General features: G+C 31.1%; 1 protein-coding gene across 1 annotated transcript; it reads left to right on the forward strand.

Moving 5' to 3' along the window:
- Positions 1 to 6,110: 6,110 nt before the first annotated feature.
- On the forward strand, positions 6,111 to 8,986 carry LOC145058489 (putative WRKY transcription factor 48). Its single transcript, XM_079006386.1, has 3 exons — positions 6,111 to 6,740; positions 7,502 to 7,645; positions 8,074 to 8,986. Exons 1-3 carry the CDS (start codon positions 6,268 to 6,270, stop codon positions 8,528 to 8,530), a joined length of 1,074 nt encoding a protein of 357 aa, XP_078862512.1. The 5' UTR covers positions 6,111 to 6,267; the 3' UTR covers positions 8,531 to 8,986.
- Positions 8,987 to 11,761: the final 2,775 nt, after the last annotated feature.

An 11,761-nucleotide genomic window follows, 5' to 3' on the forward strand; every position in this document is an offset into this window, starting at 1 on the left:
CGGTTTTAAGGGACCCAAAAGGAATTATTTTTTGATAAATATGAATCTTTGTGGTATTTGTGATTTTAAAGGGCTAAAAGTGTAAATTATCACAAATAGGCCTCAATTGGGCTTTCACGGTTTTTGGGCCAAAATTGTAAATTTTTGGACTTTTGTGGGCTTAAGTGTCATTTTAAACAAAGTTGAGCCAAAAATGTAAAATTTTTGATAAAAATGGCTGAAAATTTAAACTTATTAAATTTTGGGCCAAAAAGATAAATTTATTTATAAATGGGGACGAGAATGAAAATTTTCATAAAATTAAGCCAAAAATGATATTTTTGACAAAAGTGGGTTAAAAATGTTATTTTTACTTAAAAATAGTCTTAATGTAAACTTTTGGCCTTAAAGGACCTAAAATGTCATTTTTACCAAAAATGTGCCTTAATTGTAACATTTCGGTTTTAAGAACCAAAAATGTCTTTTACAAAATGTGGGCCATTTTATGTCGTTTCGGTAAACAAATAAACTTAACAACCAACGTAGTAACAAACAGATCAATTACATCACTTCATGCTTATTGGGACTAGATTATAATTTACATGTTTAGTGGGCCTTAGTTGTCATTTTACCTGTTTATTGGGCCTAAAATATAATTTACATGTTTAGTGGGCCTTAGTTGTCCTTTTACATGTTTACTGGGCCTGGAATATACATTTCATGCTTATTGAGACTGAAATATAATTTACATATTTAGTGGGCCATAATTGTCCTTTTACAAGTATATTCGGCGTGAAATATACCTTAAACGTTTATTGGGCTTCCGTGGTCCATCTACATGCTTTTTGAGTTCACACCTTCACAAACGTACACATAGGGCTTTGAAAACTAAATACTTACACGTAAACAATATACACTGCGCAACTTCACGTTCGCGTAAATTTGGTTAAGGATCTGGTGAGACATTTCGTTTGACACCTATCGAGTGTACAACTGTAGCCTGTATTTATAACCAGAATCTCTTGGAGGGAGAACGAGAGTTTGTGTGTAGATCTATACGGGGTTTCACCCCACACTTGAGCTATTCGCTACAGTTAGACTAGGCCAGTCTAGGGTGACAAACCCTACCGTAAACCCGTCGGCGTCCCAAAAATGTCATGACAGACGGAATTGTCATTATCAAGTATGATTATAACTACTCACTTAGAGGAATTAACACCATTATAAAATTTACGGAATACAACATCTGTTGATAACACGGGAACACACGCATTAATATTCAGTTTTAGGGTATTGAACTCATAATGTCTTTCATAAATAGACAACATCAGGTTGTCTGGAATCATTCACTTCACCCACTCACAAACATTAACACACATGCATTAATACAAGATCTGACACAAACATTTCAAACCATTTTTCAGAAATTATAAGATTTTTTAGTGTTTACAAAGTAATACAAAATATTTTACTCAAACATGCTTATTAACTCAACAACATTATATATGTTGACCTTTTCAAATTAAATTGTATTCTCAGTAAATCGTTAAGCAGGTTGGTCAGCAAGAATACCTGGATATTTTGTTGTGTCTATTTTATCATCATACTTGGATATTTTGTCATGTAATATTGAAATACAATACTCGATGTAAACAATGACAGTTGTAATATTACATGTGTGATGATGATGATGTTTTGTTTTAATTATATACATTGTGATGATAATACAAAAATGAAGTCACCCAAGCCCCCGGACATTTCCGCCGTCTGGTTCGGGGGTGTGACACTCAAGGTTTATCTCACAAACCTGGAATTGATTATGAGGAGACTTATTCACCGGTAATGGATGCAACCATACTTAGATATTTAATAAGTTTGGCAGTCTCTAAAAATTTAGAGATGCGTCTTATGGATGTTGTTACAACTTACTTGTACGGATCACTTTATAGTGATATCTATATGAAAATCCATGAAGGATTTAAAATGCCTGAAGCATTACGTGCAAAACCCAAAGAAATGTATTCTATAAAATTTCAAAGATCTTTGTATGGGTTAAAGCAGTCTGGGCGCATGTGGTACAATCGTTTAAGCGATTATTTGACAAGTAAAGGTTATAAAAATAAAATTATTTATCCATGCGTATTTATTAAGAAAACAACATATGGGTATGTGATTATAGCGGTTTACGTTAATGATCTAAACATCATTAGAACGAATAAAGAAATCCTAGAAGCGATTGAACTTTTAAAGAAAGAATTTGAAATGAAAGATCTTGGTCAAACCAAATATTGTCTTGGTTTGCAGATTGAGCATATGCCTAACGGAATACTTGTACATCAATCAAACTATACATAAAGAGTCTTGAAACGTTTCAATATGGCCAATGCCAATCCTTTAAGCACCCCAATGGTTGTTAGATCATTAAATATTGACAAAGATCTATTTCGTCCTTAGGAAGAAAATAAAGAAGTTCTTGGTCCAGAAGTTCCATATCTAAATGTAATTGGGGCTCTTATGTATCTTACCAATTGTACTAGACCTGACATTTCTTTTGCTGTAAACTTGCTAGCAAGGTTCAGTTCATCCCCAACAAAAAGACATTGGAATGGGATTAAGCATATTTTGCGATATCTTCGAGGAACTACTGATTTAGGGTTATTTTATCCTAATGATACAAAACAAGGTTTGATTGGTTATGCAGATGCAGACTATTTATCTGATCCTCATAAAGCTAGATTTCAAACTGGATACGTGTTCATGAACGGAGGAACCGCAATTTCCCGGTGCTCTCAAAAGCAAACACTTGTCGCTACGTCCTCAAATCATGCTGAAATAATTGTACTAAATGAAGCTAGTAGAGAATGCATATGGTTAAGATCGATGAGACAACTCATTTTGTCTTCATGTGGACTAGATAAAGATAAAGGTCCAATATTAATTTATGAAGATAACCTAGCATGTGTCACTCAAATGAAAAAAAGGATATATCAAGAGCGACATGACAAAACACATACCTCCAAAGTTTTTTGAGTACATTCAAGAGCTTAAAAAAGATCAAAAGGTTAAGATAGAATATGTTCAATCTAGCAACAATGTTGCAATATTCAGACATGTACATGGCATCGGAATGCGACATGTGCATAACACGTAACGTACCATATGTCCAAATGAGGGGGAGTCAACTATATACTGCACTCTTTTTCCCTTCGTTAAAGTTTTTCCCACTGGGTTTTCTTTAACAAGGTTTTTAATGAGGCAGTACTTCGAGGTTGAACTCATATTTGAAAAACTGTCATCCAAGGGGGAGTGTTATAAAATCCATAAAATCATTGAGTTAGAATAACATGTTGATGAACATTTTCACCCTTCAAATAGTTTCGATTAACTATTTAGTTACTATTTTGATGATGTAAGAATAGGTTGATATGTAGTATAAATATCCATCAAATGTGAAATAAATAAACACCCCATCTTGAATACAATCTTCTAAGTGTTCAAGAATCCTCTCAAATCTCCTTCTTTACTTTATAATGTTTTAGTTTAACTTTGTTAGTTTTAGTCTTAATTACATCAAATTTACAATATATATATATATATATATATATATATATATATATATATATATATATATATATATTAATGGACAAACTCTTAAAGACCAATATATTTTTGGACTTCAGTGTTTGTCCGCACTTTTTTGCCCACTTTAACATTTTTACTCCTTAAAAACCATTTATTTTGTAACTTTAGTCCATTGTCAATGACTGGTCAATGTTGGATAAATGTCTTGGACACGTGTTATGTTACTCTACCACCTCCCACTTCTTCCCAATCAGATGAAGACAACGATAATTCACCGATCAAATATCCCTCTCTATTCTTTTTCTCCACCATTTGTTCTTCAATCCTCTCATTTCCTCCAATCATTCAACTACACCACCATCGCAAATCATCTTCTATTATCATCGTTAATGTTTTTTTTTTCAGGGTCTTAGTGGAGATGCTCCAAGCAAGGCAAGTTCATATTTTTGTCGTGTCGTGTCCACAATTGCTACCCCTAGCTGAGGGTGAGCAAACACTGGTCTCCTCATCCCTTTAAATAGGGTGCAAAAACTTAAAAAAATAGGGTTTAAGATGTCAACAACAGTCACGCCATGGCCTATACTTTCCCTGTTGTGGCGAGTCGAAAAAGACTCGCAACCCAAAATTTCTCGCCACACCGTAGCAATCCTTCCCCATGTTGTGGGGACTCCCAAAAATCAAAATTTAATTAAAATAAAATGTACCTTTAAATTCGGATGTTACACATGTTTAGATAATAATTTTGTGTGAGAAAATAAAAAAAAAAGCAACATGATCATGATAAATAATATAAATATTGTCGTAAGCTAATATTAAATCTGTAATTATAATATAATATTAAATTCATAATTATAATAAAATGTATGTCTTTATAATACTTATGGTAATGTTTCACTTAATTGTGTCTCTATATGATAGACAATAGTCACAATAAAAAATTGTTTTATGACCAATTATTAGCAAATCGTCACTTATGAAATTTATTACATGTGACCATTTAGTGAACATGATCATGTTCATCGTAATTGCATGTTTGCAAAAGATACTCAATAATCTTAATAAGCTTCGAATTATGTGACAATTTATTAGGAAAACACCACATTCAAAGAACATGTATGTTCGTCATTCGGTGATATACAGTGACTACAGTTACTAAAAAAACGTGTTTACTGACGATTTAACGCCACAATATTCGATAAAACGATTTATTATAACAACACAATTTTATATTCAATAGCCACGCCGTATTTTTCATATCATACAAACATTAAATTTTAAAATGACCGTAGTGTTTGCCGAGGCTTTGGTCTCTTCCAAAAAAAAATTTAAATGACCGTAAAACTCATATAATAACATCACATTCGGTCACACTTTTAATAAAAATAAAAATGTTACTATCTGTAAATGGTCACATTTTTATGGTGTGTTCATAGATATTTTTGTTCTAGGGAGTTGAAATGATGAATTTTCTAGTCTACACTTCAATTTGTTAGTAGAAATGATTAATTGCATAGGGGTTTAGAAGACTAAAAACTCATGTAAAATCCTCTCATCCTAGATTCTAAGATCTTAGTAGTTATCATGCTTCAAAATTGATACTAATATGATTGAGATTGTTTTTAACATATAGAATCTTATGATCATATGACTTTAAAATCAAAATGAAGACCTTGACAGCTACTTGTAAAAATTGTGTTTCAGCATATTCTTTGAGTTTTTTATAAATGTAGAATGGAAAAAAAATGTGGTGGTTTTTGGTCACACGAGCCAAAAATGTTTAGTAAACACGTGTAATCGTAAGTTGGTTTACACAAAAACCGGTTCCCGGTCAACCCCCGCGTATGAAAACGCAGACTAATTATTCATCTTTCAATTAATGGCTTACATCCCACCGTCAAATACCCCGTCAAAACCCGGATACCCCCTTCACACTTATTTTCTTTTTTATCCATTTTAGAACACTTTACCCCTATTTATTTTTATTAATTATGACTATATATGAAAATATAATATTTAAATTAGTATATATATTTTAGAGTAGTATATGTGCGTTTAAAGATTTTAAGACTCAAACTTAGGACAATATTTTAAGATGCTTAATTACGAATTGATGAACAGTATGACACGTTGATGATAGTATTAATATATATTATCTAATTAAAATATATGTCATGCAAATATCAATTTTATTCGTTAATAAGATTGAATTAAGAAACTAAAGAATCTTAATCAAAAAACAAATTAATTTTCAATCTAAAGAATCTTTATCAAAAGAGTGTAGTATCTTTTTTTATAAACTAAAAAGTTATTCATTTTTAGAAGAAGGTAATCATACATCAAAGAAATTATGCAAGAATAAAATTTTGTTTTCACGGGATGAATCAGATCTATAATTTTATATGTTGAGTGATTGAATTGAAGACTAGAAGGGGTCAAATGTAATTTATTAAGAGTTAAGGAAGTAAGTTGTAAATGACCCCACTTTAAATTCCCTAACAAGCCATCTCTCTCTCTCTCTCTCTCTCTCTCTCTCTCTCTCTCTCTCTCTCTCTCTCTCTCTCTCTCTCTCTCTCTCTCTCTCTCTTTGTAACACAAGAACTATCAAAAAGGTCTCTTCACACTATACTCAAAACAAACCATACTATACATCTCTCTCTCTCTCCGCGGAAAGCCTACAAATGAAGAATCTATACCTTTGATGAGTCTATGGACAAGAAAGAGGAGCTAAAGAACAACGCAGAGAATTCAAACTTGATGGCAAACTCAACATTTTCCGATCAGATTCCGGCTGTCTATGGTGGTGGTGGTGGTGGTAGTGGCTTTTTTGATATACCGCAAGGATACTTGGATATGATGTCTTTTCAGGACTACGGTGGCGCGTCTCTCTTTGATTTGCTTCAACAGCCTACTCCACCGAATTTGGTAGTGGAGAAGCCACAGATTCACCCTCCGTCAACACTTGAATCACCGTCTCTCCCACCACCAGTTTCCAGTGTGACGGAGACGCCTGAGATGGTTAACACGTCGACACAAAACTCATCCTCTATCTCGTCGTCTTCAAATGAGGCTGCGAATAATGTTGATCAGGAGAATAATAGAAGATCAGCTCAAGAGAATGATGAAGAACAACATGATGATGTAGAAGATGATGATCAAGAAAAGAATACTACGAACAAACAGTAAGACCCTTTTTTCCACTTGCGAAAACACACGCGTATGTGCTTAATTTATGATAACTAATCTTTTCAGAATCTGAAAAATTATAGAAAACCCATCTCCTAATTCATACAGATGAGCTGCTAATTGTGTTTTCACGCACCCGTGAGGTTTTATATATGTGTTCATCAACAATCCATCGATCATTGCTGAATGAGTATCAAGAAAACCTTTTTCTTTACATTTTGCACAAACTTACGGGAGTTTCGTGTGTTTGTGTTTTATTACATAGTTAATCTTTCGTTTATAAAAACTTTAAGGAAACCCGCATCCTAATTCACACTGACGTGTGTACTAATTCTGTATTTTTCACACACACAAGAGTTCTATGCGTTCTTCAATGAGTCTTCATAGCTAAATAAATATCAAGAGAACCCATTTCTTAACACCCATGCTTCATTATAATCTTCTGGTGTATATATAAATTCAGTAGCTTTTGACTCTAAAAAAGTAAACCATTTGTTAGTTGCTCACATACGCGGTGTTTTTTTTAAGATCTTTGTTTTCTAATCAAGGAAAGGTAGGCCTTTTCACACACGTACACACACCTAAAACTAGATTTGATGAACAGCTGTTATGTGATGCATCAGTTTTTCTGGATTTGATAAATCTTTATTCTTTTTTATCCGTATTCTTTTTACTTACAAAAAAATGTTCTTTTTGTAGTGGATTATATATGTTTTATTCTTGAATTAATATGTGGGTGTTATATTGTGTTGTGCAGGTTGAAACCCAAAAAGAAGAACCCTAAAAAGCAAAGGGAACCAAGATTTGCATTCATGACGAAGAGTGATATTGATCACTTGGATGATGGTTATAGATGGAGAAAGTACGGCCAGAAAGCTGTGAAAAACAGCCCTTTTCCTAGGTATACAACATCTCTCTCTCTCTCTCTCTCTCTCTCTCTCTCTCTCTCTCTCTCTCTCTCTCTCTCTCTCTCTCTCTCTCTCTCTCTCTCTCTCTCTCTCTCTCTCTCTCTCTCTCTCTCTCTCTCTCTCTCTCTCTCTCTCTATATATATATATATATATATATATATATATATATATATATATATATATTGTTGCCCTAGTATATACTATATATATATATATATATATATATATATATATATATATATATATATATATATATATATATATATATATTTAGTTTATACCGAGCTTCATCTTTCCTCCATTTACAATGAGAGGAAGGAATCATTGAATAACATGGTTTGATGAGGTGTTCTGATGCATTCATACAATGAAAAGAAAGTTGATAAGATTGCATTCAATTTCAATGTTGTTTCGCAACAGGAGTTACCATCGGTGTACAAGTGTGGCGTGTGGAGTGAAGAAGCGAGTGGAAAGATCATCAGATGATCCATCCATTGTAATCACTACTTATGAAGGTACCCACACTCACCCCTATCCCATGACGCCTCGAGGAAGTATTGGAATCTTGCCGGAAAGTGCTGGCTATGGCGGTCTTGGTGGTGGTGATGGTCTGGGTGTTTCTTCATTTCTTTTTGCACAGCCCCACTATCAACAACAACAACTACAACCCTATTTCCATAACCAAACATCAACTTCATCTTCTCTAAGCTTTAGCACCACTAATTCCAGTGCTCATCCATCATCGTACTCCCATTTCCTTCAAGAAAGACGTGTTTTCCCTTCACCTTCTTCTTCATTACTTAGAGATCATGGACTACTTCAGGATGTTGTTCCGTTCCAGATCCGGAAAGACGAGCCTAAAAAAGAACAGAATTAAGTGGCCAGGGTTTCATAATTTTAACTACTAGCTATAGTTAGCTACTTTCGCAAGCATTCAGGAATCTTTTTAGTAGTCTTATGTGCTAACAGTGTACAAGGATCGGTTTTTCGCGTGTTAATTACCTATTCTTAGGTAATAAGAAACACCGACTTCATTGTTGCGTAGCAAAGTTTGATCATCGATCAGTGTACAATGACTAGGTTTTTTTTTTCTTGGGTTTTTGGCTAGCTAATCATGGAGCGGATAGCTTGGTTTATGTTGGTTCTTTTGTTTATTCGTTGTACTTGACAGATATTCCCATATTTTGCTATGGGGGATTAGGGTAGTATATGATTTTGTACATCTCATGAATTTCAATTATAGGTTATTGTTGCGCGTAATTGTCCAAATTATATGTAGCCATGTAAGGCAAAATTAATGGTTTCGGCAAAGCATGTTTCATAACATTTGTGATATGACCCTTTTGCTTGACTTGTAGGGAAGCTTAAGTTCTAACATAGCCCGTATTTGTGAGATATATATATATATATATATATATATATATATATATATATATATATATATATATATATATATATATATATATATATATATGGAAAAAGTTCAATAGAGAACCATAATTATGAGTTTTTTTAAGGAATCAAATCTTTTTGTCAATTTCTAGAGCTTATTATTTATCGAAAAAAAAATATAAAGATATCTAAATTCATATATTAACATTATGAATGTGAAAATTATTTTTTGGATTCACCGTGTGAATCCGGATTCACGTTGTGAATTTTCGAAGATTCACATTGTGAATTTGACGTAAAAAAAAAAATCGAATTTTATATTATTGGAAAAATGATAAAAATTTATGAATTTTTGTATTTTTAGTTTTTTTTTTTTGATAAAAAATAAGTTCTAAAAGTTGAAAAAAAGATTGGTTCCATGGTTCCTTAGTTAATTATGGTTCTCTATTGAACCTCACCCTTTATATATATATATATATATATATATATATATATATATATATATATATATATACACTAGGCGAATGCCCGCGCTTTTTGCACAGAAACACTTATATAGTTGAAGTCTTTACAGATATATGATTTTTTAAATATAACAATAACGTTGTTGTTAAATTTGATATAATAATTTATATATACTAAATTGATATAATATATTAATTATTTTGAATTATATGATAATATATATTTATTTTAACTTCATAATCTCAATCGTTTGAATGACTTCTTTCTACGAGTTACACATGAATAAAATTAAATATAATATATGATTTGATGTTATTTATATTTAATTAACCTCTAAACATAAAAGACACGATGGCAAACTTGTAAATATGATATAATAGCCTTCAATCACAAATACGAACAGTTGAAATTCATTCGCTTTTTGCTCTTTCAATCGAACCTTCAATTCTGTTTGAATACGAACATATCTTCAATATCTACGATTAATTATACTCCCAGCATCATTAGAACAACATCATCGATAATCAACAAAAAATTCAATTCGTATCATTCATTCAACACCGTTCATCAAACAAAACATCGAAATTAAGGTTAGAAAAAGATCAAATCATTTTTTGTTTGAAATTTTCATATATTTCTCCACCAATCTACTATTTTGTAAGATTTAAGTAGTCAAAGTATCATATTTATCACATTTTTAAAAAAGTTAACTTGTATGCACTCCAACTGTTTGATGAAATGCATAAACTAAATTACTACATTATATTCACATATTAATATTTTTTCTCACATGAATCAATATGTGATTATTAAAACAAAAAACAAATATGCAACTCTATATGTTATTCATATGTGAATAACATATAAAAATTATATATATTTCTGAAAACACATTGTAATATTCATATATGAATATACTGTGCAATATTCACATATGAATATACCAACTATTATTCATAAGTGAATATATGATCTAATATTCACAAGTGAATATACTATGTACTATTCTCATGTGATATACCATGTAATACTATATAATATTCACATATGAAAATATCATATAATATTTGTAAGTGAATGCACCATCTAACATTCACAAGTGAATATATACTATGTAATATTCACAAGTGAATGCATCGTCTAATATTTAAATATGAATATACTATGTTTAGTATATACTATATTCATATATGAATGATACTTAAATTGTAAAAAAAATTAATCATAGTTTTTATTCATAAGTGAATAACGAATGTATTGTAGTAAAAATCAGATTCATTTTTATTCACTTATGAATAACCATAGCTGGAAATATAAAAAACAATAACTTTTTTATTTTATATTAAAACTATATCAATATGGATGTCTATTTGTAGCGAATAAAAAATCATGAGTTTTGGTATATTTAAAATCATTTTTCGATAAAAATAGCTTCTTAAAAATTAAAAAAAATGAAAAAACTATGTTTTTGTATATATTAAGGTAATGCTTAGCATAGTTTAAGGAAACATGTTTTGTTGGAAAACAAATGTGCATTCATTTCCCATTTCCGCCGGTACGTTGGAGACTTTTGCGGCAAAAATAAATGATTGGCTGAGAATGATTCCCCCATTTTCAATCTTTTTTTTCTCAATTGAACCCTCCTCTGTGTGTGTGTATATATATATATATATATATATATACACACACACACACACACACACACACACATATATATATATATATATATATATATATATATATATATATATATATATATAGACGAGGGTTCAATTGAGAAAAAAAGGTTGAGAATGGGGGAATCATTCTCAGCCAATCGTTTATTTTTGCCGCAAAAGTCTCCAACATACCGGCGGAAATGGAAAATGAATGCACATGTGTTTTCCAACAAAACATGTTTCCTTAAACTATGCTAAGCATTACCTTAATACTATATACAAAAACATAGTTTTTTTCGTTTTTTTGTTTAATTTTTAAGAAGCTATTTTTATCGAAAAATGATTTTAAATATACCAAAATTCATGATTTTTTATTCTCTACAAATAGACATCCATATTGATATAGTTTTAAGATAAAATAAAAAAGTTATTTTTTTTTATATTTTTAGCTATCGTTATTAATAAGTGAATAAAAATGAATCTGGTTTTACTACAATACATTCGTTATTCACTTATGAATAAAAACTATGATTAATTTTTTTACAATTGAAGTATCATTCATATATTAATATAGTATATATTAAACATAGTAT

The sequence above is a fragment of the Lactuca serriola genome, chromosome 6 (genome assembly GCF_051521515.1).
Source record: "Lactuca serriola cultivar US96UC23 chromosome 6, Lser_US96UC23_V15, whole genome shotgun sequence".
Lineage (NCBI taxonomy): Eukaryota > Viridiplantae > Streptophyta > Magnoliopsida > Asterales > Asteraceae > Lactuca > Lactuca serriola.

Bases quoted from the DNA above. Each gene is read 5' to 3' on its own strand.
- LOC145058489 (XM_079006386.1), top strand. From the start codon at position 6,268: ATGGACAAGAAAGAGGAGCTAAAGAACAACGCAGAGAATTCAAACTTG. The intron at 6,741-7,501 runs GTAAGACCCTTT...TGTGTTGTGCAG, and splicing joins AAGAATACTACGAACAAACA to GTTGAAACCCAAAAAGAAGA. The intron at 7,646-8,073 runs GTATACAACATC...GTTTCGCAACAG, and splicing joins AAAAACAGCCCTTTTCCTAG to GAGTTACCATCGGTGTACAA.